Here is a 24,369-nt window from a genome sequence, read left to right on the forward strand (position 1 = left end):
GTGGAACGGCTTGCCATGCCATTTCCACCTGGCGCCTCAGTTGGACCAGCGTTCGTGCTGGACGTGCAGACCGCGTGAGACGACGCTTCATCCAGTCCCAAACATGCTCAATGGGGGACAGATCCGGAGATCTTGCTGGCCAGGGTAGTTGACTTACACCTTCTAGAGCACGTTGGATGGCACGTGATACATGCGGACGTGCATTGTCCTTTTGGAACAGCAAGTTTCCTTGCCGGTCTAGGAATGGTAGAACGATGGGTTCGATGACGGTTTGGATGTACCGTGCACTATTCAGTGTCCCCTCGACGATCACCAGTGGTGTACGGCCAGTGTAGGAGATCGCTCCCCACACCATGATGCCGGGTGTTGGCCCTGTGTGCCTCGGTCGTATGCAGTCCTGATTGTGGCACTCACCTGCACGGCGCCAAACACGCATACGACCATCATTGGCATCAAGGCAGAAGCGACTCTCATCGCTGAAGACGACACGTCTCCATTCGTCCCTCCATTCACGCCTGTCGCGACACCACTGGAGGCGGGCTGCACGATGTTGGGGCGTGAGCGGAAGACGGCCTAACGGTGTGCGGGACCGTAGCCCAGCTTCATGGAGACGGTTGCGAATGGTCCTCGCCGACACCCCAGGAGCAACAGTGTCCCTAATTTGCTGGGAAGTGGCGGTGCGGTCCCCTACGGCACTGCGTAGGATCCTACGGTCTTGGCGTGCATCCGTGTGTCGCTGCGGTCCGGTCCCAGGTCGACGGGCACGTGCACCTCCCGCCGACCACTGGCGACAACATCGATGTACTGTGGAGACCTCACGCCCCACGTGTTGAGCAATTCGGCGGTTCGTCCACCCGGCCTCCCGCATGCCCACTATACGCCCTCGCTCAAAATCCGTCAACTGCACATACGGTTCACGTCCACGCTGTCGCGGCATGCTACCAGTGTTAAAGACTGCGATGGAGCTCCGTATGCCACGGCAAACTGGCTGACACTGACGGCGGCGGTGCACAAATGCGGCGCAGCTAGCGCCATTCGACGGCCAACACCGCGGTTCCTGGTGTGTCCGCTGTGCCGTGCGTGTGATCATTGCTTGTACAGCCCTCTCGCAGTGTCCGGAGCAAGTATGGTGGGTCTGACACACCGGTGTCAATGTGTTCTTTTTTCCATTTCCAGGAGTGTAGAAATATGTCCAACACGGCATTCAACGGCTACGTCCCGTGCTAATAGAGAGCTGTTATTACCTTCAGTATACTAATCAAAGCGTTCTGACGTCCACTCGATGAACTGGGTCCTGCTTTACAGCTGTAGTTTTCCTGAGCAGGCATAACACATCGCTGTGTATAATTTTTTGCTGTTATGTAATACGCTTGTGGAAAACAAGGAGTAAAATTGTACAGCACGAAAGCAACATCCATTTAACGCTAACTGTGTGTGTGTGTGTGTGTGTGTGTGTGCGCGCGCGCGTGTGTGTGGTCAGTGTAACCACTGCCACTACTGCACATTTTTGTTTTTTTCCATTTTTTTAGCCGAAGTGAATTTCTGAAAATGTGGCTTCGCCTTTTTATGGAATTAAAGTTACTACACTACTGGCCACTAAAATTGCTACACCAAGAAGAAATGCAGATGACAAACGGGTATTCATTGGACAAATATATTACACTAGAACTGACATGTGATTACATTTTCACACAAGTTGGTTGCATAGATCCTGAGAAATCAGTACCCAGAACAACCACCTCTGGCCGTAATAACGGCCTTGACACGCCTGGGCATTGAGTCAAACAGAGCTTGGATGGCGTGTACAGGTACAGCTGCCCATACAGCTTCAACACCATACCACAGTTCATCAAGAGTAGTGACTGGCGTATTGTGACGAGCCAGTTGCCCAGCCACTATTGACCAGACGTTTTTAATTGGTGAGCGATCTGGAGAATGTGCTGGCCAGGGCAGGAGTCGAACATTTTCTGTATCCAGAAACGCCCGTACAGGACCTGCAACATGCGGTCGTGCATTATCCTGCTGAACTGTAGGGTTTCGTAGGGATCGAATGAAGGGTAGAGCCACGGGTCGTAACACATCTGCAATGTAACGTCCACCTTTCAAAGTGCCGCCAATGCGAACAAGAGGTGACCGAGACGTGTAACCAATGGCACCCCATACCATCACGCCGGGTGATACGCCAGTACGGCGATGACTAATACATGCTTCCAATGTCCGTTCACCGCGATGTCGCGAAACACGGATGCGACCATCATGAAGCTGTAAACAGAACCTGGATTCATCCGAAAAAATGACGTTTTGGCATTCGTGCACCCAGTTTCGTCGTTGAGTACACCATCGCAGGCACTCCTGTCTGTGATGCAGCGTCAAGGGTATCCGCAGCCACGGTCTCCGAGCTGATAGTCCGTGCTGCTGCAAACGTCGTCGAACTGTTCGTGCAGATGGTTGTTGTCTTGCAAACGTCCCCATCTGTTGACTCAGGGATCGAGACGTGGCCGCACGATCCGTTACAGCCGTGCGGATAAGATGGCTGTCATCTCGACTGCTAGTGATACGAGGCCGTTGGGATCCAGCACGGCGTTCCGTATTACCCTCTGCTAACAGTCATTGGATCTCGACGAAAGCGAGCAGCAATGTCGCGATACGATAAACTGCAATGTGATAGGCTACAATCCGACCTTTATCAAAGTTGGAAACGTGATGGTACGCATTTCTCCTCCTTACACGAGGCATCACAACAACGTTTCACCAGGCAACGCCGGTCAACTGCTGTTTGTGTATGAGAAATCGGTTGGAAACTTTCCTCATGTCAGCACGCTGTAGGTGTCGCCACTGGCGCCAACATTGTGTGAATGCTCTGAAAAGCTAATCATTTGCATATCACTGCGTCTTCTTCCTGTCGGTTAAATTTCGCGTCTGTAGCACGTCATCTTCGTGGTGTAGCAATTTTAATGGCCAGTAGCGTATTTCCGCTGGATGGACAACTAGCTTAAATGTTCACTAATTTTCCCTTTTTTTTAAAGTCTGCCTCCGTAGTCTAGCGGTAGCGTTTCCTTCTACCACGCATGGGGCCCGGGTTCAATTCCCGGCAGGGGCCTGGGTGTTATATGTCCATAATCATTGACCCGCAGGTCGCCAAAGCAGCATCAACTAAAAAGGATGCAGCGGCCGAACTCCCACGCATGGGGCCTCCCGGCCAACAGTGCCATACGATAGTTTCCATTTTTCCTTTTTTAAGTCGGTCTTCTTTCTATATATGGAAATTAAAATGTTTCTGTCAAGATGCAGGGACAGTTTTCCTCATGCACTTACATGACACATAAGAGCATAGAGCCAACCTTTCACTTTCATTGCTCCCACTTCGACACAACTGATGTGATTTTGTCACCGGCAAGTCGTTTGCACAATCTGGGCCGCTACTCCCGTCGTCGGCGTGCGTTCTGCGTTTGTGTGTGTGCGTGTGTGTGTGGACAGGCTGGCTGCAGTGAGCCGCGCCCAGGACCCCACGAGGACACATCAGCCAGCTCACACTGTGCCTCTCTCTCTCTCTCTGTGTGTGTGCAGCCCACCAGCCGCCACACAGATGAGGCCTGCCACCACCACCACTGCCACCACTGCCGCCCCCGCCGCCGCCACCTCTGCCAGCGCACCTCGCCAGACACCTGCTGCTGCACGGCCCACGACTCCTCAACCTGATGAGGCCACTGTCTCTCGCATGCGGTGAGTTGTCATCACACACACACACACACACACACACCATTATGTGATAGATAAGATATAAATACCAAAAAGTCAACTGTAAATGCTCAGTCTAGATTTAATTAGGGTCAGCAAAGTCAACTGGGAATATAATCAGAACATAGATGAATAACAGGCTGGTATCCACAGGATTAGGTTGTAGTATCATGAAGAAAATTGAAATGAGTGTATGGCATTGTTGGCCGTGACGCCCCATTGTGGGGAAATTCCGCCACCGAGTGCAAGTCTTACTCCAGTCGATGCCACATTGGGCGACTTGCGTGCCAGTGGTGAGGATGAAACGATGGTGAGGACAACACAACACCCAGTCCTCGAGTGGAGAAAAACTCCAATCCAGCTGGGAGCCAAACCTGGACCCACTTGCATGGGAGGCAAGCGCATTACCACCCAGCTAAGAAGGCGGACTGTAGTATCATGAGAGAGTGGTTAATTAAGAATAGGTTGGTAGAGAAAATAGTGTGTTACTGTCAACACTTCAGTGATTCATTCTCATCAGAATCAGCAAACCAATGTCTGCAATAATTCAGGCATGTACACTAGCATCATACAAAGAAAATCTACTGTAAGAGGTAGGGTGGTATGCACTGAGTATGTAACACTTTAGGTAAAGATTGATAAACATCTAATACTGCCGATGTACTGGAATGGTCTAGCAGAGGTCAGATAAACACATGTTTATAAGACCATTAGCGGTGGTTGGCATGAATGAGAGAGGACAAAAAAACCTAATTATTTGCCATAAAACTTCTGCTGGTAACAAGAAATATGCTAATAAAGCACCAAACAGTAGCAAATGTCTTTGGAGCCCAGCGGCTGGAGTGGCCGTGCGGTTCTAGGCGCTACAGTCTGGAACCGAGCGACCGCTACGGTCGCAGGTTCGAATCCTGCCTCGGGCATGGATGTGTGTGATGTCCTTAGTTAGGTTTAATTAGTTCAAAGTTCTAGGCGACTGATGACCTCACAAGTTAAGCCGCGTAGTGCTCAGAGCCATTTGATCCATTTTTCTTCAGAGCCTCAGCTTGCCAGGTTCTGGATCACCTTGTCACCCCACCGTAGTTTGGTGTAACAGCCACTCTCAGTAATAAAACATGCATAGTAGAGACTCTGCCTGCTGCACATGATATTTCTGCCTCTTTGAGCACCAGATTTAGAGTACCATGAGCACCCAAAGTTCACAATCATTTCTGGTATGCATTTAGATCTGTCTTGCCCTACAGTTTTTACCTTCTACAGCTATTTCCATTACCACTGCAGTTAATCCCTGTTGCCTTCACATTTAACCTATTACGCTGACCCTTGTAGTGTCATGGTTTTCCATGTATCGCTATCCTCACCTACTCTGCAGAGATATTCTAGAGTTCCTATGTTATGTATTCACCTAACTTCAACATCCTTCTATAGCACCACATTTAGAATGCTCCGATTCCCTTCTTGTTTTTCCCATAATCCACAAATCATTTTCCTGCAGTACTGAGCTCCAAACATACATTCAGATATAACACAAATTAAGGCATATCTTTGGTATTAGTAACTTTGTTTTATGAGGAATCTCCTGTTTTTCCATGCTACATTACTCCTTACAACAACCACACTTCGTCCCTCAGGGTAGCAGTTTGTCCTTAATTCTGATGTAAACTTTGCCACCAATGTTATTTTTACCACCCCCTAGCACTTTCGTCTTTCTTCTGTTCATTAATCCTAATTTGGTCATTCGACTGTTTACTATATTCCTTTCTCACTTTCAGTCGGCATAGCAATATCACCAGTGAATTTTATCATTGAAATCCTCTTCAACCTCAGTTTTAATTATATTTCTAGAAGTTTCTTCAATTCCACCAACGATTCTTCAGTGTTCAGTCTGAACATTTTTGGAGGCTACCTGCAACCCTGTCTTTCACTATCTTTAATCAGAGTACCAATCCTTGTTGATTATTGTACATATTGTATGTTACCTTCTGATCCCTATGTCTTACACCTATTTTTTTTTAAGAAAAAGGTCTTACATTTTCACAATTTCTCCTCATCAAATATCATTTAAAGATCTACAAATTCAATAAAGATCTCTTGATTTTTCTTACACACCCCTTCTACTATCAAGTCAAAGGTCAGATCGGCCTCTGTGGATCCTTTACTCCAACTTTAGTATCCTCAAACAGATCGTCAGCTTTGTATTCCATTCTTTTGCATGTTGTTATTATTCTTGTCAGTAGTTTGAATTTATGAGCTGTTTAGGTCATTGTCTGAAAGCTATCGCAGTTACTGACCCTTGGTCGCTTCTGTAGTGTCTAGATGGTCTTTTTCTGGCAGTCTGCTGTTAAGACTCCTGTCTCATGAATCACACAGATACGTGAATACTCATTTGATTGCCATCTTCCCCAACGATCATGTAAGTTCTGAAGGAATGGTAACTAACCATTCTGCCTTGTTTGTGTGTAACTTTTCCTGAGCTTTAAATTCTAATTGTCAGTCCCCACATTTTCCAATTCGGCTTTCATCTCTTCTTCCATCAAGTCATGTGATAGTTCCTCCCATGAACTGTTTTCTGCCATCTGCTCTTTCCTGCACGTTTAACAGTGAAATTCCTTTCGAACTCTTGTTGACTGCTGTGCATTTAATTTCACTGAAGATTGTTCCGAATTTTCTATGTGTTGAATAGGTCCTTGCTACGTTCATTTCTTCTAATTCTTCCTGTAGTCATTCTGCTTGTACTTTCCTCAAATTTCCGATTGATTTCATTCCTTAGTAACCTGTAATGATGTATTTCTTTTCGTCAAACAGTTTAAATATCTCTTGTGTTTGCCAAGGATTCTTCAGATTTCCTCTCCTTGTACCTAGATTTGTCTGTCAAACTTTGATTATTGGCCTTTCCAGAGTCGCCAACCACTGTTCACCTGAACTTCCAGCTAGGCATTCATTATCACATTATCTAGAGCCTCATAGAAGTTAAAATTCCCATTCCATTCCTCAGTACTTCCGTATTCCATTTATTTACACATTGATTTCCTCGTGACAATTCTCTAAAAATTAACTTCATTGATCATCATAACTGAATTGTGATTTTACTATACGTTTGTTCCTGGGTACACCTTACAATTCAATACCTGACTTTGGAATGTGTGTCTGGTTGTGATGTACTCCAGCTGGAAACCTCTTTACCAACTATACCTCCGCCTCCATCCCTAAGAGCCGAAAATGCTGAGACACAGATGCAGCCATACAAATGTCACAGAATACTACAGGGCGTAGTCCTTCAGTGAGTCCGCCATCCAGAAACTGTGCTGGAATGCTGCAGGAGGCGTCCTCCACAGGGAGCACTTACAACGGTAACACTGGCCACCTTAAACAGCAGTTGATGCTAACTTTAATCCTGTGCGAGGAATTTTTTTTTAAAGTTATGGCCTTGAGATAACAGAAAGGGAACAGAACAATCAGATGGGGATTCGTTTCCCTAAACACTTCAACAGAGTATAAACAACAGTAAACTGGTGGGTCAGGAAAAGACATTCTGCCAGCACAAAAGCAAGTTGTAATATTAGGTATTAATATCGGTCATCAGCATAATTAGGCATTCTTGTGTCAAACAATATAATAAATCAGAACACAGTGTTACGGCTAACCTAAACTTCCTTGACACACACACACTAAATTCTTTTATATGAACACACTACAACACAGTAACCTAACTTTGCAGATAAAAGTAGTACTGACTTGGAAGACAGACAAACAAATGGCCAATGAGATAGCAACAGTCTTCAACACACATGATGCTAATAGCAATACTAAACAGGTCAGAGCATGAAATGATTCTGATTTAAATCAGTGGGTCTATTAATGATTGTACTCTATAAAATAATTACTTAGTACAGGGTCTCTATGCCTGTGCATTAACCAAATTGCTTTAGAATAGCTAAAACAGGAAATCTTTCTGACACTCAGTATGAAGCAATTAATCAGAATGCAAATCTAACTACACTGAAGGAGTCTTTGCTTTTCTTCATTAACTACCCTAGCACACGATGGTCGTTACACTTTCATGGTTTCAAGAACCATGCTCATTAACAGAACTACCCAAGCGTGTGTGGGAAATGGTAGGTATTGTCATCAACAATTATTAACTGAAGCACAACAAACTGTAACTCTTTAAATAACAAATGTGCTTTGGTAAACAGTCTTTTAATCTTCTCAAAGTATATTTGGCTGTGCAAATGCCAACACAACATTAAATTCAAGTTCAAACAGTTTCTCATGAAATGAAGAGCGGTAAAACTTTGTAATTCTGATCAAACTGCATAAGTGCAACAATTAATCTTTTTCACCTCAAATCAATATTGTTCTTTTAAATAGTAACTCTACTACTGTGGGCAGCTTTTCAAGTAAAGCAAATTATTTAAGAAAATAACTGCAGATCAATTTAAAAATGAACTGGAAGTGGAATATTTCTGAAACTATAAAACTGAACTTTAAACACTATAACTCCACACGTTAGAAAGCAATCACAATTATTTTTACAACTGCTGAATAAGTCTTTCCTTAATACGTTAGTCTACTCGGAAGTAAATTCATTAGGATGGGGTTCCTGTGCAGGTTTGAGATTTGGGATAATCACGGGTGTAAGACAGTTTTAAGCAACACCATGATTATTATTAAAATCAAGAAAAGTTCACAAATGCCTGGGTCATTTACAGAGTGCCAAATATAAAAAAAATTGAAGGAAGCTGGCGACACTGGTGGCGTGATTTACAGTGGCTGTTAACATGGCGGCGATGCAGTCACGGCTGTACTGTTGGCCTCGCCCTACTGCAGACCTCATTGGAATCGGAATTATATTTTTAAAGGGCCAAAAACAATGCCATGATAACAATGTCACCAAATTCATCACCCAAGGCCCATAAATACTGCTCTTAGGCTCCTCTGCTTCAAAACTCCGAGAACACGAGCCACGATGTTCCGCTACTGCTAGCGAGGTGTTAACCTCAGTACTGCTCTGCCCAGACTCCATACCCGTCACGAAGGACGAGTCGTCACTTGCGTACCAACCACACCTTTTTCAGTCCGCCAGGCTACTTCCATAGCTGCAGGGCTTCCCCCATATCTCTGACATTCAACACTACATTCCCTAACTGTGGACCAAGTCATTTACAGTACATTATATAACAATCATTCCAGTAGTTATTTAAATCAACAAGCGCGGTTTAAACAATATTGTTCAGAAGGTTCACATAACTGAAATATGTATACATAGTCAAAGACTTTCCATGATTGATACAACAGTCTACATAAGCAGCATTACAAATTGACATAGAAATGGTCAAAAATGGATGTTACATATGCCCCATGGTTCACTGAAGTTTGCTGTTAGGTTAACATCAATAACACCTTAATGGTGTTGAACAGTCAGAGAAATAACCAATTCTACCAGAGTTGGGTTTGAAAAGAATACGTTAAAAAACATGTTAAAACACTATACACTCGATACACATAATTACCAAAACAAGACATAAGCATCATTATTCAGTTATGTACACCTATCATAACTGGATCTCATTTTGAGAAACAGTTAAATTGAGTAGTAAGTAAAATTTTTCTGTATTGCCAAGATTATTGAGAGTAGCATGTTGTAAGCATTCAAAAAATGTAGGTACACTTATACAAGTATACCCCTACAAATATCACAAGCAATTTGACATTGTACGTGCAACACATCCTATAGCATAAGTTTGAAGTTACGAAACAGGAATCTACAAATGCTGCTTCTAATAATAGCAGTCCATTCTTTGATATTTACATAAACAAACAAAAATATTTAAACTGAACCTAGTATTCTTTCTCACTGCCCTTATCTGAAACACAGTCCCTCTTTGAAAACCATAGCAAACACATACAATACTAACAGAGGTGATAATCGAATAATTTTCCTACCTGACATAGCATCTCACAGTCTGACAACATTTGACACATCACGTATCTCATCAATCGATTGACTGCCCATTTTTAGTTTTGGAAGTCTTCCAGACACGTTTTCTTGCCCCACTTTGGCAAGTGTTTTATGCCGCCCACTCTGTATTTTAGGCAATCCACATTTCTTTTCAATTCGGCAACATTTGCCTTTAGCCATTTCAACATAGGGTTTCACATTTTACAACAGCTTTAAGAATGTGTAACTTACAAGAAAGTATCAGCAATTTTAGATAGGTACCATCATTTATATAAAGACATAAATTGCAGTTAAGTACAGTACAATATCTTCATTAGACAGATGTACGAGGGTCATCCACAAAGTAAGATACGTTTCTATTTCTATCCGCGGCAGCGCTACGATCGCAGTTCCGAGCATGCACGGCAGTTACTCTGACTCAAGGAGAAGAAGTGTACACCATTTGCAGATCGCTGCTGCTGACGTGTGCTTTGTAGTGCTTCCTTATATTGTCAGCCGTAATTGAAAACGGGGCCGTATGTGAAAACAGATCTATGATTCGTTTTCTAAATGTAAAGGAAGTTAAACCAAAGGAAATTCGTCGGTAAATCTGCAAGGTTTAGGGACAAAATGCTAGGAGTGATTCAGTGGTTAGATGGGTGAGACGAATAAAACCAAACAAAAAAAAACAATGGATGAGCAGTGCACTTCAGGCTTTGATACGCTACAATGAAGAAGGCGATGGTTTTCTTTCTCGGAAAGTCACCGGGGATGAAACTTGGGTATCGTATGACGCCCCTACGATAAAACGGCAATCAATGGAATGGAGGCACACTTCATCCCCAATGAAGGTTAAGCCTAAGCAAATCTTGACACCTTGAAAAGTCGTGTGCACAGTTTAATGGGACAGAAAAGCCATTTTTGTGATTGATTTCTTACCACAAGGCTAAACAATCAATGCACATGGTTACTGCGAGACCATTAAGAAATTGCGCCGCACAATACAGAACAAGCACCGAGGATTACTGTGAAAAGGTGGTGTTTTTTTCCATGACAATGCCTCGCCTCACACGGCGAATGTGACCAAACTACGCTTACGGGAATTTCACTGGGACGCGCTTGCTCATCCTCCGTACAGCGCGGACCTCGCTCCTGGCGACTTCCATCTCTTCTGACACCTCAAATCTGTCCTTGGTGGTCAACACTTCAACGATGGTGACAAGCTGAAAGAACATGTTACCATATGGTTAAATACAAAGGCGGCAACCTTCTTTGAAGAAGGCATACAAAAACTTGTGTCATGCTATGACAAGTGCCTACAAAATTTCAGAAGCTATGTAGGAAAGTAGTTCAACAGTTGTAGCTTTTGTACAATAAATATTTTTTCTGTATTTGTACACATCTGTTTTATATAACCAAACAGAACTTACTTTGTGGACATACCTCGTATTTCCTTTACAGCATAATACACATTTTAATTTCTGTATCATTTCTGAATATACTTCATTTACTCATTCCTAGGGACATACGGTTTGAGATCCACTATATTATGGACACCAAGGGGCTTCTTGGACTTGGGATAGATTAAATAGAAGGCATTGTTGTAAGGTATGTCTTGTATTATGAATGGCGTGTTATATATATTTTTAATATCATTCATTTAATATCAAGATACGAAGCCCACGCCTACTACAGTAGTACAAGTTTATATGCCAACTAGCTCTGCAGATGACGAAGAAATTGAAGAAATGTATGATGAAATAAAAGAAATTATTCAGATTGTGAAGGGAGACGAAAATTTAATAGTCATGGGTGACTGGAATTCGAGTGTAGGAAAAGGGAGAGAAGGAAACATAGTAGATGAATATGGATTGGGGGACAGAAATGAAAGAGGAAGCCGCCTGGTCGAATTTTGCACAGAGCACAACATAATCATAACTAACACTTGGTTTAAGAATCATGAAAGAAGGTTGTATACATGGAAGAACCCTAGAGATACTAAAAGGTATCAAATAGATTATATAATGGTAAGACAGAGATTTAGGAACCAGGTTTTAAATTGTAAGACATTTCCAGGGGCAGATGTGGACTCTGACCACAATCTATTGGTTATGACCTGTAGATTAAAACTGAAGAAACTGCAAAAAGGTGGGAATTTAAGGAGATGGGACCTGGATAAACTAAAAGAACCAGAGGTGGTACAGAGATTCAGGGAGAGCATAAGGGAGCAATTGACAGGAATGGGGGAAATAAATACAGTAGAAGAAGAATGGGTAGCTTTGAGGGATGAAGTAGTGAAGGCAGCAGAGGATCAAGTAGGTAAAAAGACGAGGGCTAGTAGAAATCCTTGGGTAACAGAAGAAATATTGAATTTAATTGATGAAAGGAGAAAATATAAAAATGCAGTAAGTGAAACAGGCAAAAAGGAATACAAACGTCTCAAAAATGAGATCGACAGGAAGTGCAAAATGGCTAAGCAGGGATGGCTAGAGGACAAATGTAAGGATGTAGAGGCCTATCACTAGGGGTAAGATAGATACCGCCTACAGGAAAATTAAAGAGACCTTTGGAGATAAGAGAACGACTTGTATGAATATCAAGAGCTCAGATGGAAACCCAGTTCTAAGCAAAGAAGGGAAGGCAGAAAGGTGGAAGGAGTATATAGAGGGTCTATACAAGGGCGATGTACTTGAGGACAATATTATGGAAATGGAAGAGGATGTAGATGAAGATGAAATGGGAGATATGATACTGCGTGAAGAGTTTGACAGAGCACTGAAAGACCTGAGTCGAAACAAGGCCCCCGGAGTAGACAATATTCCATTGGACCTACTGACGGCCGTGGGAGAGCCAGGCCTGACTAAACTCTACCATCTGGTGAGCAAGATGTATGAAACAGGCGAAATACCCTCAGACTTCAAGAAGAATATAATAATTCCAATCCCAAAGAAAGCAGGTGTTGACAGATGTGAAAATTACCGAACTATCAGCTTAATAAGTCACAGCTGCAAAATACTAACACGAATTCTTTACAGACGAATGGAAAAACTAGTAGAAGCCAACCTCGGGGAAGATCAGTTTGGATTCCGTGGAAACACTGGAACACGTAAGGCAATCCTGACCTTACGACTTATCTTAGAAGAAAGATTAAGGAAAGGCAAACCTACGTTTCTAGCATTTGTAGACTTAGAGAAAGCTTTTGACAATGTTGACTGGAATACTCTCTTTCAAATTCTAAAGGTGGCAGGGGTAAACTACAGGGAGCGAAAGGCTATTTACAATTTGTACAGAAACCAGATGGCAGTTATAAGAGTCGAGGGACATGAAAGGGAAGCAGTGGTTGGGAAGGGAGTAAGACAGGGTTGTAGCCTCTCCCCGATGTTGTTCAATCTGTATATTGAGCAAGCAGTAAAGGAAAGAAAAGAAAAATTCGGAGTAGGTATTAAAATTCATGGAGAAGAAATAAAAACTTTGAGGTTCGCCGATGACATTGTAATTCTGTCAGAGACAGCAAAGGACTTGCAAGAGCAGTTGAATTGAATGGACAGTGTCTTGAAAGGAGGATATAAGATGAACATCAACAAAAGTAAAACAAGGATAATGGAATGTAGTCTAATTAAGTCGGGTGATGCTGAGGGAATTAGATTAGGAAATGAGGCACTTAAAGTAGTAAAGGAGTTTTGCTATTTGGGGAGCAAAATAACTGATGATGGTCGAAGTAGAGAGGATATAAAATGTAGACTGGCAATGGCAAGGAAAGCGTTTCTGAAGAAGAGAAATTTGTTAACATCCAGTATTGATTTAAGTGTCAGGAAGTCATTTCTGAAAGTATTCGTATGGAGTGTAGCCATGTATGGAAGTGAAACATGGACGATAAATAGTTTGGACAAGAAGAGAATAGAAGCTTTCGAAATGTGGTGCTACAGAAGAATGCTGAAGATTAGATGGGTAGATCACATAACTAATGAGGAAGTATTGAATAGGATTGGGGAGAAGAGAAGTTTGTGGCACAACTTGACCAGAAGAAGGGATCGGTTGGTAGGACATGTTCTGAGGCATCAAGGGATCACCAATTCAGTATTGGAAGGCAGCGTGGAGGGTAAAAATCGTAGAGGGAGACCAAGAGATGAATACGCTAAGCAGATTCAGAAGGATGTAGGTTGCAGTAGGTACTGGGAGATGAAAAAGCTTGCACAGGATAGAGTAGCATGGAGAGCTGCATCAAACCAGTCTCAGGACTGAAGACCACAACAACAACAACAATATCATTCTTACGTTCACTTGATTTTTCATGGGTCTTCAGAAGAACATAGCCTCCAATTATGAACGTGGCAAACTTCAGGCTCCTACTGTGCCTATTAGATCTCGTTTCTGCTTTGTTTCTTCTTTTATCAATTATTTCTTCTGCACTAATGTCAAATCGGGTACATGGTGGGAACTAGTTTTTTTCTCAATTAAACATTTGTTCTTATTATTGAGCATGATTTCCTCAGGTGTGAACGCAGTAGATTCACGAGCCAAGATATTCATTACACACTCAAATTCAGATACAAATCTGCCCCGTTGTCGATGGAATAGGTCCTACATAACCTTCCTATTTACCTCACATACCGTTCAACAGTGTTGCTTGCTGGATGTTAGGCTGAAATACACTCCTGGAAATTGAAATAAGAACACCGTGAATTCATTGTCCCAGGAAGGGGAAACTTTATTGACACATTCCTGGGGTCAGATACATCACATGATCACACTGACAGAACCACAGGCACATAGACACAGGCAACAGAGCATGCACAATGTCGGCACTAGTACAGTGTATATCCACCTTTCGCAGCAATGCAGGCTGCTATTCTCCTATGGAAACGATCGTAGAGATGCTGGATGTAGTCCTGTGGAACGGCTTGCCATGCCATTTCCACCTGGCGCCTCAGTTGGACCAGCGTTCGTGCTGGACGTGCAGACCGCGTGAGACGACGCTTCATCCAGTCCCAAACATGCTCAATGGGGGACAGATCCAGAGATCTTGCTGGCCAGGGTAGTTGACTTACACCTTCTAGAGCACGTTGGGTGGCACGGGATACATGCGGACGTGTATTGTCCTGTTGGAACAGCAAGTTCCCTTGCTGGTCTAGAAATGGTAGAACGATGGGTTCGATGACGGTTTGGATATACCGTGCACCATTCAGTGTCCCCTCGACGATCACCAGTGGTGTACGGCCAGTGTAGGAGATCGCTCCCCACACCATGATGCCGGGTGTTGGCCCTGTGTGCCTCGGTCGTATGCAGTCCTGATTGTGGCGCTCACCTGCACGGCACCAAACGCGCATACGACCATCATTGGCACCAAGGCAGAAGCGACTCTCATCGCTGAAGACGACACGTCTCCATTCGTCCCTCCATTCACGCCTGTCGCGACACCACTGGAGGCGGGCTGCACGATGTTGGGGCGTGAGCGGAAGACGGCCTAACGGTGTGCGGGACCGTAGCCCAGCTTCATGGAGACGGTTGCGAATGGTCCTCGCCGATACCCCAGGAGCAACAGTGTCCCTAATTTGCTGGGAAGTGGCGGTGCGGTCCCCTACGGCACTGCGTAGGATCCTACGGTCTTGGCGTGCATCCGTGCGTCGCTGCGGTCCGGTCCCAGGTCGACAGGCACGTGCACCTTCCGCCGACCACTGGCGACAACATCGATGTACTGTGGAGACCTCACGCCCCACGTGTTGAGCAATTTGGCGGTACGTCCACCCGGCCTCCCGCATGCCCACTATACGCCCTCGCTCAAAGTCCGTCAACTGCACATACGGTTCACGTCCACGCTGTCACGGCATGCTACCAGTGTTAAAGACTGCGATGGAGCTCCGTATGCCACGGCAAACTGGCGGACACTGACGGAGGCGGTGCACAAATGCTGCGCAGCTAGCGCCATTCGACGGCCAACACCGCGGTTCCTGGTGTGTCCGCTGTGCCGTGCGTGTGATCATTGCTTGTACAGCCCTCTCGCAGTGTCCGGAGCAAGTATGGTGGGTCTGACACACCGGTGTCAATGTGTTCTTTTTTCCATTTCCAGGAGTATATATTTAATTTCTGCACCATTTCGCTCCATGCCATCTTTCAAGATTTTGTAATTGAATTGGGTGCCATTATCAGACAGTACTGCTTTGGGTTTTCCAAATACTCAATCATCCTATAGAACACTGACTTTGCTGTCACCTACAGTTTTGAAAATGTAGAAAATACTTCCAAAATCACTGAATTATATTTGCAATTACGAGAAGTTTTGGGGAAGGGGCGCCATACAGATCCACGGATGATAAATCCATGGTATCTTCAGGTAACGTGTTCTGCATTGGGCCTTGGTTAATTCTGTTGGTTACCTTAGCTCTCTTGCAGATGTCAGAAGACTGAATATGTTCAGTGACCTTTCTATGCGCACTATTGGCAATCACTGTAACACTAGCCAGTTTATCTGGACACCCCTTTGTCTCAATGCTAGGTGAAAATAATCTGACATTGGTATCAAATTTGATAGGCCAACACACCCTCCATTCTTCAGAAACGAAGTCTTTCCTCCTACACAAGATATTTTTAAAAACTTCTCAATCTGGGGATATTATATATTATCAAAATTTACTTTCACAGATTTCAACTTGGATCCTCATTTTATTGGTATATCATTTTTTTGTAAATCGTTCAATTTTATTTTTGCCTGAAACTTCCTTCATGTGATTAATGTGGAAAGATTCATCTTCATTGGATTCCTTGAGTACCTCATACATACCATTGGGACAATGCATTGCCACATAAGTTTCTGTTCCCTTTACATAGCAGACTTTGCAATTAAATTTTTACAGGTATAAAACTCATCGAGTTAGCATGCCATTTAGAAGGCAAGATTCTTCAAAATGTTGGACTCTTGTGGTCAGTGTGCATGATGATCTTATAACCCCACAAATAATTTCTGAATTTCTTTAGGCACCGTACTATGACCAACTCCTCCTTCTGTGTATGGTATAGTTCCTTTCGTATCCCGTCAACATCCCACTGGCAAAAGCTATAGCTCTGTTCTGAATTTTCTGAACCATTTACCGCTTGGAAAATTTCAATACCAATCCCATAGCTGCTACTGTCGGTATTCATATGGAAAGTCTCTGACAGTATTGGCTGATGTAAAACATTTATTATGTAAAAGTTCATTCTTCAGAGATTCGAAATCCAGCTGACACTCATCTGTCCAAACAAACGCACTATTCCTTTTTAAGAGGTTGTTCAAGTATGGGTTATTGAAGCCTTGTCCCTTAACAATTTTTTTGTAAAATCCACAGAAACCTGGAAAGGCTTTCAACTGTTTGCTATTTTTTCTTTTTTGCGAAAATAACGCAACGACTCGGCGACAGGTATGGGTGAGGCGTGGCCAGACCTCGGAATCGTCAAAAAATTAAATGAAAGAAAAGGGGTTAAGGGCGTAGTGGGTTCGAATACCGCAACTTGCATGAATTTTAATTCGTGATAATAGTTGTTAGTTAAAAAAAGTTGAAATGATTCTTGCTACGAATGCCGAAGGTCTGGCTTTGTTTCACACATCCGGCAATCATTTTTAACAAGCATAAGTAGCACCTCTCCCACCTCTTGTAGCCTGGAGGAGAGTCGGTACAGGCTGGGCCCTGGCAGAGGGGGAAGTCATGCCAGGTCGAAACTCTGTCACCAGTCACCTTTCTTAAGCGATATATTTTTAAATCAATGAGCCAATCACCGTGCAAGGCCACAGGGCGCTTACTGTATTCGAGCCTGAGATGTGGAAAACATTGGCGCTGGACTGGGATTCGAACTCACCTCTCCCTTTTCGCGACGTTCGATGCCTTTCAGATGATACATTTCCTCCGCCTCATTGTTTCCACTTGTCTGAAAAGTCATAAAGACCTTCACAAAAGACACAGGTCTGGGTTGGAATGCTGGTATGTCATTTTGAGTTGTACCATGCGCACACCAAACTACATGTGACAAGTTATTATGATTTTTAACGCCTGTCTGCGCTTTGTCAACAATAATAGTGGGTTCTAGTTTTGACTCCCAAGTCAGACAGGCAGCTTTTCGTTCTCTTATGTCAGTTTCAAACATGCCACTCCTAGCAACTGGTGAAAGAGAATAGTACAGTCAATGTGTCTTTGTATGTACTCAACAACTATGTGTCTAGGGTTCGATTCCTAGACAACAGAAAACATTCATCATGATATTTACAATTCATACATGTGCACATTTCGCTGCTCATGGAGTAAACCAATATATAACGTCTACGAGTGACTATAACCCGTTATTCATAAGAATAAACCTGATGTGAACATTGCACTATGTATTCTTCGGCATTTTCTGGAACCTCATTGGATTTCTTTCCACGTGGAACTGCAGCCAAGCTGTCTGAAGTACTGTCAGGTACGGTAATAAGGGTATGTTCTGTGTGGTGCGTTACGCGCACATGGACTGTGCGACAATACGCGACAACAGCTGTACCGGTGCCTTTATCTTGGACAGCACTGGCCGGTCAGCTGGTGCAGCTAGCCTGGTGTTTCGTGCCCAGCTGCAGTTCACACGTAACAAGAGACGAGCAGAGGAGCAATACAGCTTCGAATGTCATTTAATATTTAAGCAGAATGAAATAATACACTGCAAATCTTCCTCAATGCGCTCCTTAGACGACTAGACGCAAACCGCAACACGTTATCGTTTTTAGCTAATGTTTTATAGTAATTATAAACAAGAATGATGCAAAAAATGAAATGATCATATGGCATTGTTGGCCGGGAGGCCCCATGCGGGGCAGTGCCGCCGCCGTAAGTTCTTTTTAGTTGACGCCACTTCGGCGACTTGCTTTCGTCAATGATGATGGACACACAACACGCAGTTATCTCGAGGCACAGAAAATCCCTGACTCGGCCGTGAATCGAACCCGGGACCCCGTGCGCGGGGAGCGAGAACGCTGTCTCAAGACCACGAGCGGCGGACAGCAAGAATGATGAAAATTCCTGGCTGAGCCACATGGTATATTTTTCCTGTATAATCTGTGTGTAACGTGAGAGAAGAGTGAAGCATTTCACTGTACAGGTAAATATTGAAGCCACTGAAGTATTTCTTATAGTCAGTCGTCTGGTAATCTCTTAGCTCCTTCCTTACCCGAATCCGAGAAAAACATTCAGTTCACCTGCTGCTAGAACCCACGAAGCCAACCAGGCAGAGCATTTTCTCTTATTCTTTTATGATGAACCCTTTCTACAAGGCGCCAGCGTACGACAGTGACGTGAAAAAGCTGAGTGCTTTAGTTCCGGTACGTCTGACAGCTTAACAGTCTTGTTACTTCTCGGGCCAAATCCCGCTGATTGGCTCCAGCTCAGTTCTGTTGGGTTCATATTACGTGTTTGTACGATACTAGTCTACCTCTGTGGCATAAAACGATGGACATAGTCCAAATAAAGAGGATTTGGTTTCTCATTTTTGCATTAAAAAATTAAACTATTATATTTTTTAATTTAAACAACTTTTATGAACAGTATTTCATAAAACATAGATAATTAAGAATTTGTATTTGAAATGGAAACTGGAACTTCTCGTCCAGTATGTAATTAGAAACAAGAAGACATGCATTATTCTTAAAAAATGAGTAGTTCTATAATTGCGAGATGTAGGTATTTCAAATTGAACGAGGAAAAAAAAATGATACTGGGGAGATTTAAACAAACGCACGAATAACCGCGTGTGGTTTGCATTTCGTTACGCTACCGACTAACCGACACTTTTTTTGTGTTACTGTTGGGTAGAATGTGAAGCGAATTATGTCAGATTTTCTATCTGACTCGTAACTTTAGACGAGGGCCGAAATGTAGTTAAAAAAAAAAAAGAAAGGTCGATACACTCGGACGCGAACACGCGACTGTAAGTTTAGAATGTATGACGATTACCTCTTTTTTTTACAATTACCACTTTGTTTCTTTTTTTCTTTCCGACCGGGGCTCGAACGCAGGATGTCATCTGGCTAAAAATGTCTCTGAGCACTATGGGACTTAACATCTATGGTCATCAGTCCCCTAGAACTTAGAACTACTTAAACCTAGCTAACCTAAGGACATCACACAACACCCAGTCATCACGAGGCAGAGAAAATCCCTTACCCCGCCGTGAATCGAACCCGGGAACCCGGGCGCGGGATGTCATACTTAGATGGCAGACACATTTTTTTTTTTTTTTTTTTTTAATATTGCTCGCTCACCCCACAGTACAATACCGCGACCAATTTTAATTTTTCTTTTTTTTCCCAGACACAGGAAAAACACCGAAATTATACACTCAAATGGCAGTGTATTCCTTCAAAAAACGAAAATAGTCACTCCTTTTTTTTCCAAAGTACTTGCTGAAGGCAATCAATTAAAATTAAAGAATTCACTTCACTTTGACAGTCCGGATACCATTATAACACTGCAAGCGACGTTGTGCTGACCGGCGTTCCCATCGGACGTGCCGTATGACTCCAAACGGAAGCAACGCTGTTTTAAGAAATGAATCGTCCACTTCAGGAAATAAATTCTAACCGGAGTGTACTCGAGTGCCACATTTTCAAGGAGGACTTGACTAACGGAACCATCGCGATGTGTAAACAACACTTTAGAACCAACCCGGGAGAGAAGTCTTTCTGCTTGAACGGGATCATAAAACTTCACAAAGAATGCATACAAATCAGAATCGAAGTAAGCAGTATCTACCTGATCAGGTGTACCACGGATAACATCAGCCAACCAATCCTGAATTTCTAAGGAGCCGGGTTGAACACGACGCGTCAAAACTGAAACGAACAGTGGCTCGACGAGGAACAGATTTTGGAGACTCGACGGACACCATGGCGCGGGCAGAAAACACCGCCGCCGAGAGCAAAACGACGACAAACTCCGCTACGCCGACTACGATGTGACTCCGGCCGATACACCAACAAGACTGAGCTGAGCGGCTTCGACACAAGCGGCGCTGCGGCACAGGCGATTCTGTCACGATCAATTTGGATTTGTAAACAACTGCGTTATGTACAACTCTGGAAAAACCTCACAGCCCATTATCTCTGTAAATTTATGAAAAAACATTAGGAACAGCCTATTTCTCGGCACTTTTTAACCGTGATTCATGCGCATTTTTCACCACGGAACAGAGCAGCCTCAGCCAGTTTCATACTGCGCATTAACAGCACGACAATCAGAGCACAACGCTGCAGAGGCTGTGACTGTACACGATTTTTGAAGTAACAACTATGTGGCTAAAGCGTGACTAACAAAAACTTTGATGGCTCTTAATGCATTTGAATATCTTAAAGTTTCATTTAACGTAAGTTAGTAATAAGATACCTGATACATAAGTAGGTCCTACTTCCAAAAGTGTCAACAACACCAGTGTACGTGTGCTACGGCTTCTGACCAGTCATCGCGTTTGCATTTGTTTACACCAGGTTTATTCTTATAATGAACGGGTTATAGATGTCAACGTCGGTAGGTGCTGGGTTGGAATCCCCAAAAGACAAGACTTTAGTCTCCTCATTTCAGTTTGTCATCTCACTGCTGCTGAAAAATGATTTCTGACGTTTGACTGTGCTTAGTTAACCATACGATTAAGTGTTGGAATATCCGGTAAACACAAATCTGCGTCAGGTCATTTCAAGTTTGAACGTGCACACTCCTTCTTACTTCTGACTGAAACCATACTTAAAAATATGTCGTCCTTAATTGCTCGATTGAATTCCCAGACAGTAGCGCAGTAAAATAAAAATCGTCGTGTAATTTGAAGGTGGAAGTTGCTTTGAAGGTTCATTTTTGCAATAAATTTCAATTTGCAAGCGTAATGGCTGTGTAATCCCCAATAACATGTTTCTGGTAATTGCATTATCGAAGTATTAATTTGCATCGCACAGAGCAGTTGTCTCTCGTGGCCCCATGCAGTGAACATTCTGTATAGGCAAAGACTGTACCGAAAACAGAGCAGATGAACAATGTCATGTGGACTGATCACAAATCAGGCGAATCACAATTCAGATCGTTCCACAAAGTTTAGGGTATGAAACCACATAAATTCAGCCTCTTCTAATATTTCGGCTGAATACCGTCCAGCCACAGCCGAAATATTAGGAGAAGACGCTGAATTTATGCTGCTGGATGCCAGAAACTTCATGGCACAGTCTTTACACCGCGAAAACGCGAAGATGGACAACAAATCAGATTGTACAGATGCTTTTGTGCATGGTAGTACACGTTAAATACATGTGCACATGCTATCAGCCACACAAAATGTGATGTGCGCACACACACTCGCACACAGTTTTTTTTATGGGGGTGGAGTGCCACTGTGCTGTATGTTACGTCTGAAATGTTTCGAAGGCATGGTTGTCTGTCAGAAAGTTTCAGTATTTGGTGAGGCTGTGTCAAGAAAACTGCCGGTAACTGCAGTGAAAATTTTGTGGCCGCATATCAGGAAAGTGTGCCTTTGAAAACCAAGGTATGGGATTCTTCTTGTGTGTGACCTCTGGCAGTGAAGCTGCAGACAGAGTAGTAGTATTAGCTGCAACAAGCCTGATCTGTATTGGAGGTTAGCGACTGGTTAGCTGTAGCGTCATGATAGAAATGGAGCTGAATTCGAGGGATGAGTGTGACAAAATGTGACAACGTAATTCTTTCAGAGGTTGTGTAATGCTATTTGTAATGGACGATGAGTGAAGAATTTTTTATGAGGGCGGATAGAACAGATAAGCTGTTGCTTATATTGTAGGCTTGTTTCATGACACTTTTGTATTCACAACAGTTGTTTCCTCGTGCGGTTCGATTCCCGGCGGGGTCAGGGATTTTCTCTGCCTCGTGATGACTGGGTGTTGTGTGATGTCCTTAGGTTAGTTAGGTTTAAGTAGTTCTAAGTTCTAGGGGACTGATGACCATAGATGTTAAGTCCCATAGTGCTCAGAGCCATTTGAACCATTTTTTTTCCTCGTGCGGCAGTTTTCCTCGTTATGTGGGTGTGTTGTGTGTTTGTAACAGAAAGTGGCAGTTTGTGTGTTTTGTGCAGGAGGCTCTCTGCAAAGACGAGAAACATGAGGCTGGTCCATGCGGCTGGGAAGAGGGCAGTGGGGCAGCTGAGGGCGCTGCTCGCCGCTGGGGCAGACGTGGGGGCGAGGGCCGGGCTGGAGGGGCGGACCGCCCTGCACTGGGCAGCGCGCAGGGGAGACGTCGAGGCGGCGAGGCTGCTGCTGGAGGCAGGGGCGGCGGTGGACGCCAGGGAGATCAAGGGCAAGCAGAGGACGCCTCTGCACCTGGCTGCAGAGCAGGGAGGCGCCGCTGTCGCGCGGCTGCTGCTGCGGGCGACCGCCGACCCCAACGCCAGAGATTGCAGAGGGTGGAGGCCTCTGCATCTTGCAGCAGCCTATGGCAAGGCAGAAGTGGCGGCTGCGTTGCTCGACGCGGGGGCCGACAGGGGGGCCACAACTGGTGATGATGGGGAGACAGCACTGGAGATCGCCAGGGAGTCGGGCTACAGGCGGGTGGTGGAGATGCTGTCATGAGGCAGCCAATACAACGAACTCTGTGCGAGAAAAGAGAACTGAAACAATTTGTAGAAGAGCAGTATTCACAATTTTTTAAATAAAGAAGGAAATAACTCAATCCTATTGTGACTCACTAATTTCAGCCCTCCTCAAGTAGCATACAGCACAAAAATACTCTAAGCAACGCTGTAGCAAAACTGAGACAACGCCAGATAACAGCAAAATAATTCAGATAACAACAGACAATCTATCTCTCAAGAAAAATGTCGTGAGTACTCTTCCAGATTAAACTTGGCAAAAGTCAACAGGTCATTGTGAACAAACACAACTGTTCTATGATATCTGATTGCTGAAAAGTATTTCACAGCAGTCTATAAGGTGCTGTATGAGACTACTTTATTTTGCAACATGCACTGTTATATGAGTTGTATCAACCGAATATTCCCTTCTGATATCACACTTACTTTACTTCAGCACATTCAGCATACATTGTGTACAACCATTCTCCCAGTGTCTAATTACAATGAGATATTAGTAGCAACATTCATCCCACATAACGCGCCTGTCATCAGGAAATATACAGTCGGTCCACATGTAACTAAACACAATTAGAGCACAACCTCACCCCTCACAGTACCCCACAGCTGTTTGTATAAATTCGATACTTCACCAAACTGTACTTTCTCTCTAGTTTGTTTAGGAGTCACCTCTTTTATAATCCTAATATAATGCAACCACCAGACAAACTGTGACCCTGTTGCAGAACAGTCCGTAAGGCCGTCATCGTGTTTTGCAGTAGATCGTTAAAATTGCACTTACGAAGAGCATTTAAAAGACGCAGAAGAAGTCGCTCAGACCCAACATTGCCTTCATGAATCTTTTCAACAGCAAAATTTCTTATCTGAGACCCTCCCTACTAACTTCTACACTCTAGGAAGATTCGTCGTTTTCCTTACGTAGTTGCACAGGAAACAACATGTTTGTGCTGTGTGTGTGCCTGCTCACACTACACTATACATTCATACAGCTGTGTATTAAAATGGGAAACATTTAGTTAAAACTGTTCTTCCAGTTCTAGTTTAAGTCGTCATCTGGTGCTTCATCAACAAATCGTTTTCTTCTGCCTTGCCGTTTGTCTCCG

General features: G+C 43.7%; 1 protein-coding gene across 1 annotated transcript in view; it reads left to right on the forward strand.

Moving 5' to 3' along the window:
• LOC126427190 (ankyrin repeat domain-containing protein 65-like) overlaps positions 1–23,346 on the forward strand; it is a 50,235-nt gene extending 26,889 nt beyond the window's left edge. Inside the window, exons 2-3 of the mRNA XM_050089414.1 lie at positions 3,568–3,723; positions 22,754–23,346. Coding sequence (XP_049945371.1) covers positions 3,587–3,723; positions 22,754–23,246 — 630 coding nt within the window. The 5' untranslated portion in view covers positions 3,568–3,586 and the 3' untranslated portion in view covers positions 23,247–23,346. The remainder of the gene's footprint in view (positions 1–3,567; positions 3,724–22,753) is intronic.
• Positions 23,347–24,369: the final 1,023 nt, after the last annotated feature.

Source organism: Schistocerca serialis, chromosome 11 (assembly GCF_023864345.2).
Source record: "Schistocerca serialis cubense isolate TAMUIC-IGC-003099 chromosome 11, iqSchSeri2.2, whole genome shotgun sequence".
Taxonomy (NCBI): Eukaryota; Metazoa; Arthropoda; class Insecta; order Orthoptera; family Acrididae; genus Schistocerca; species Schistocerca serialis.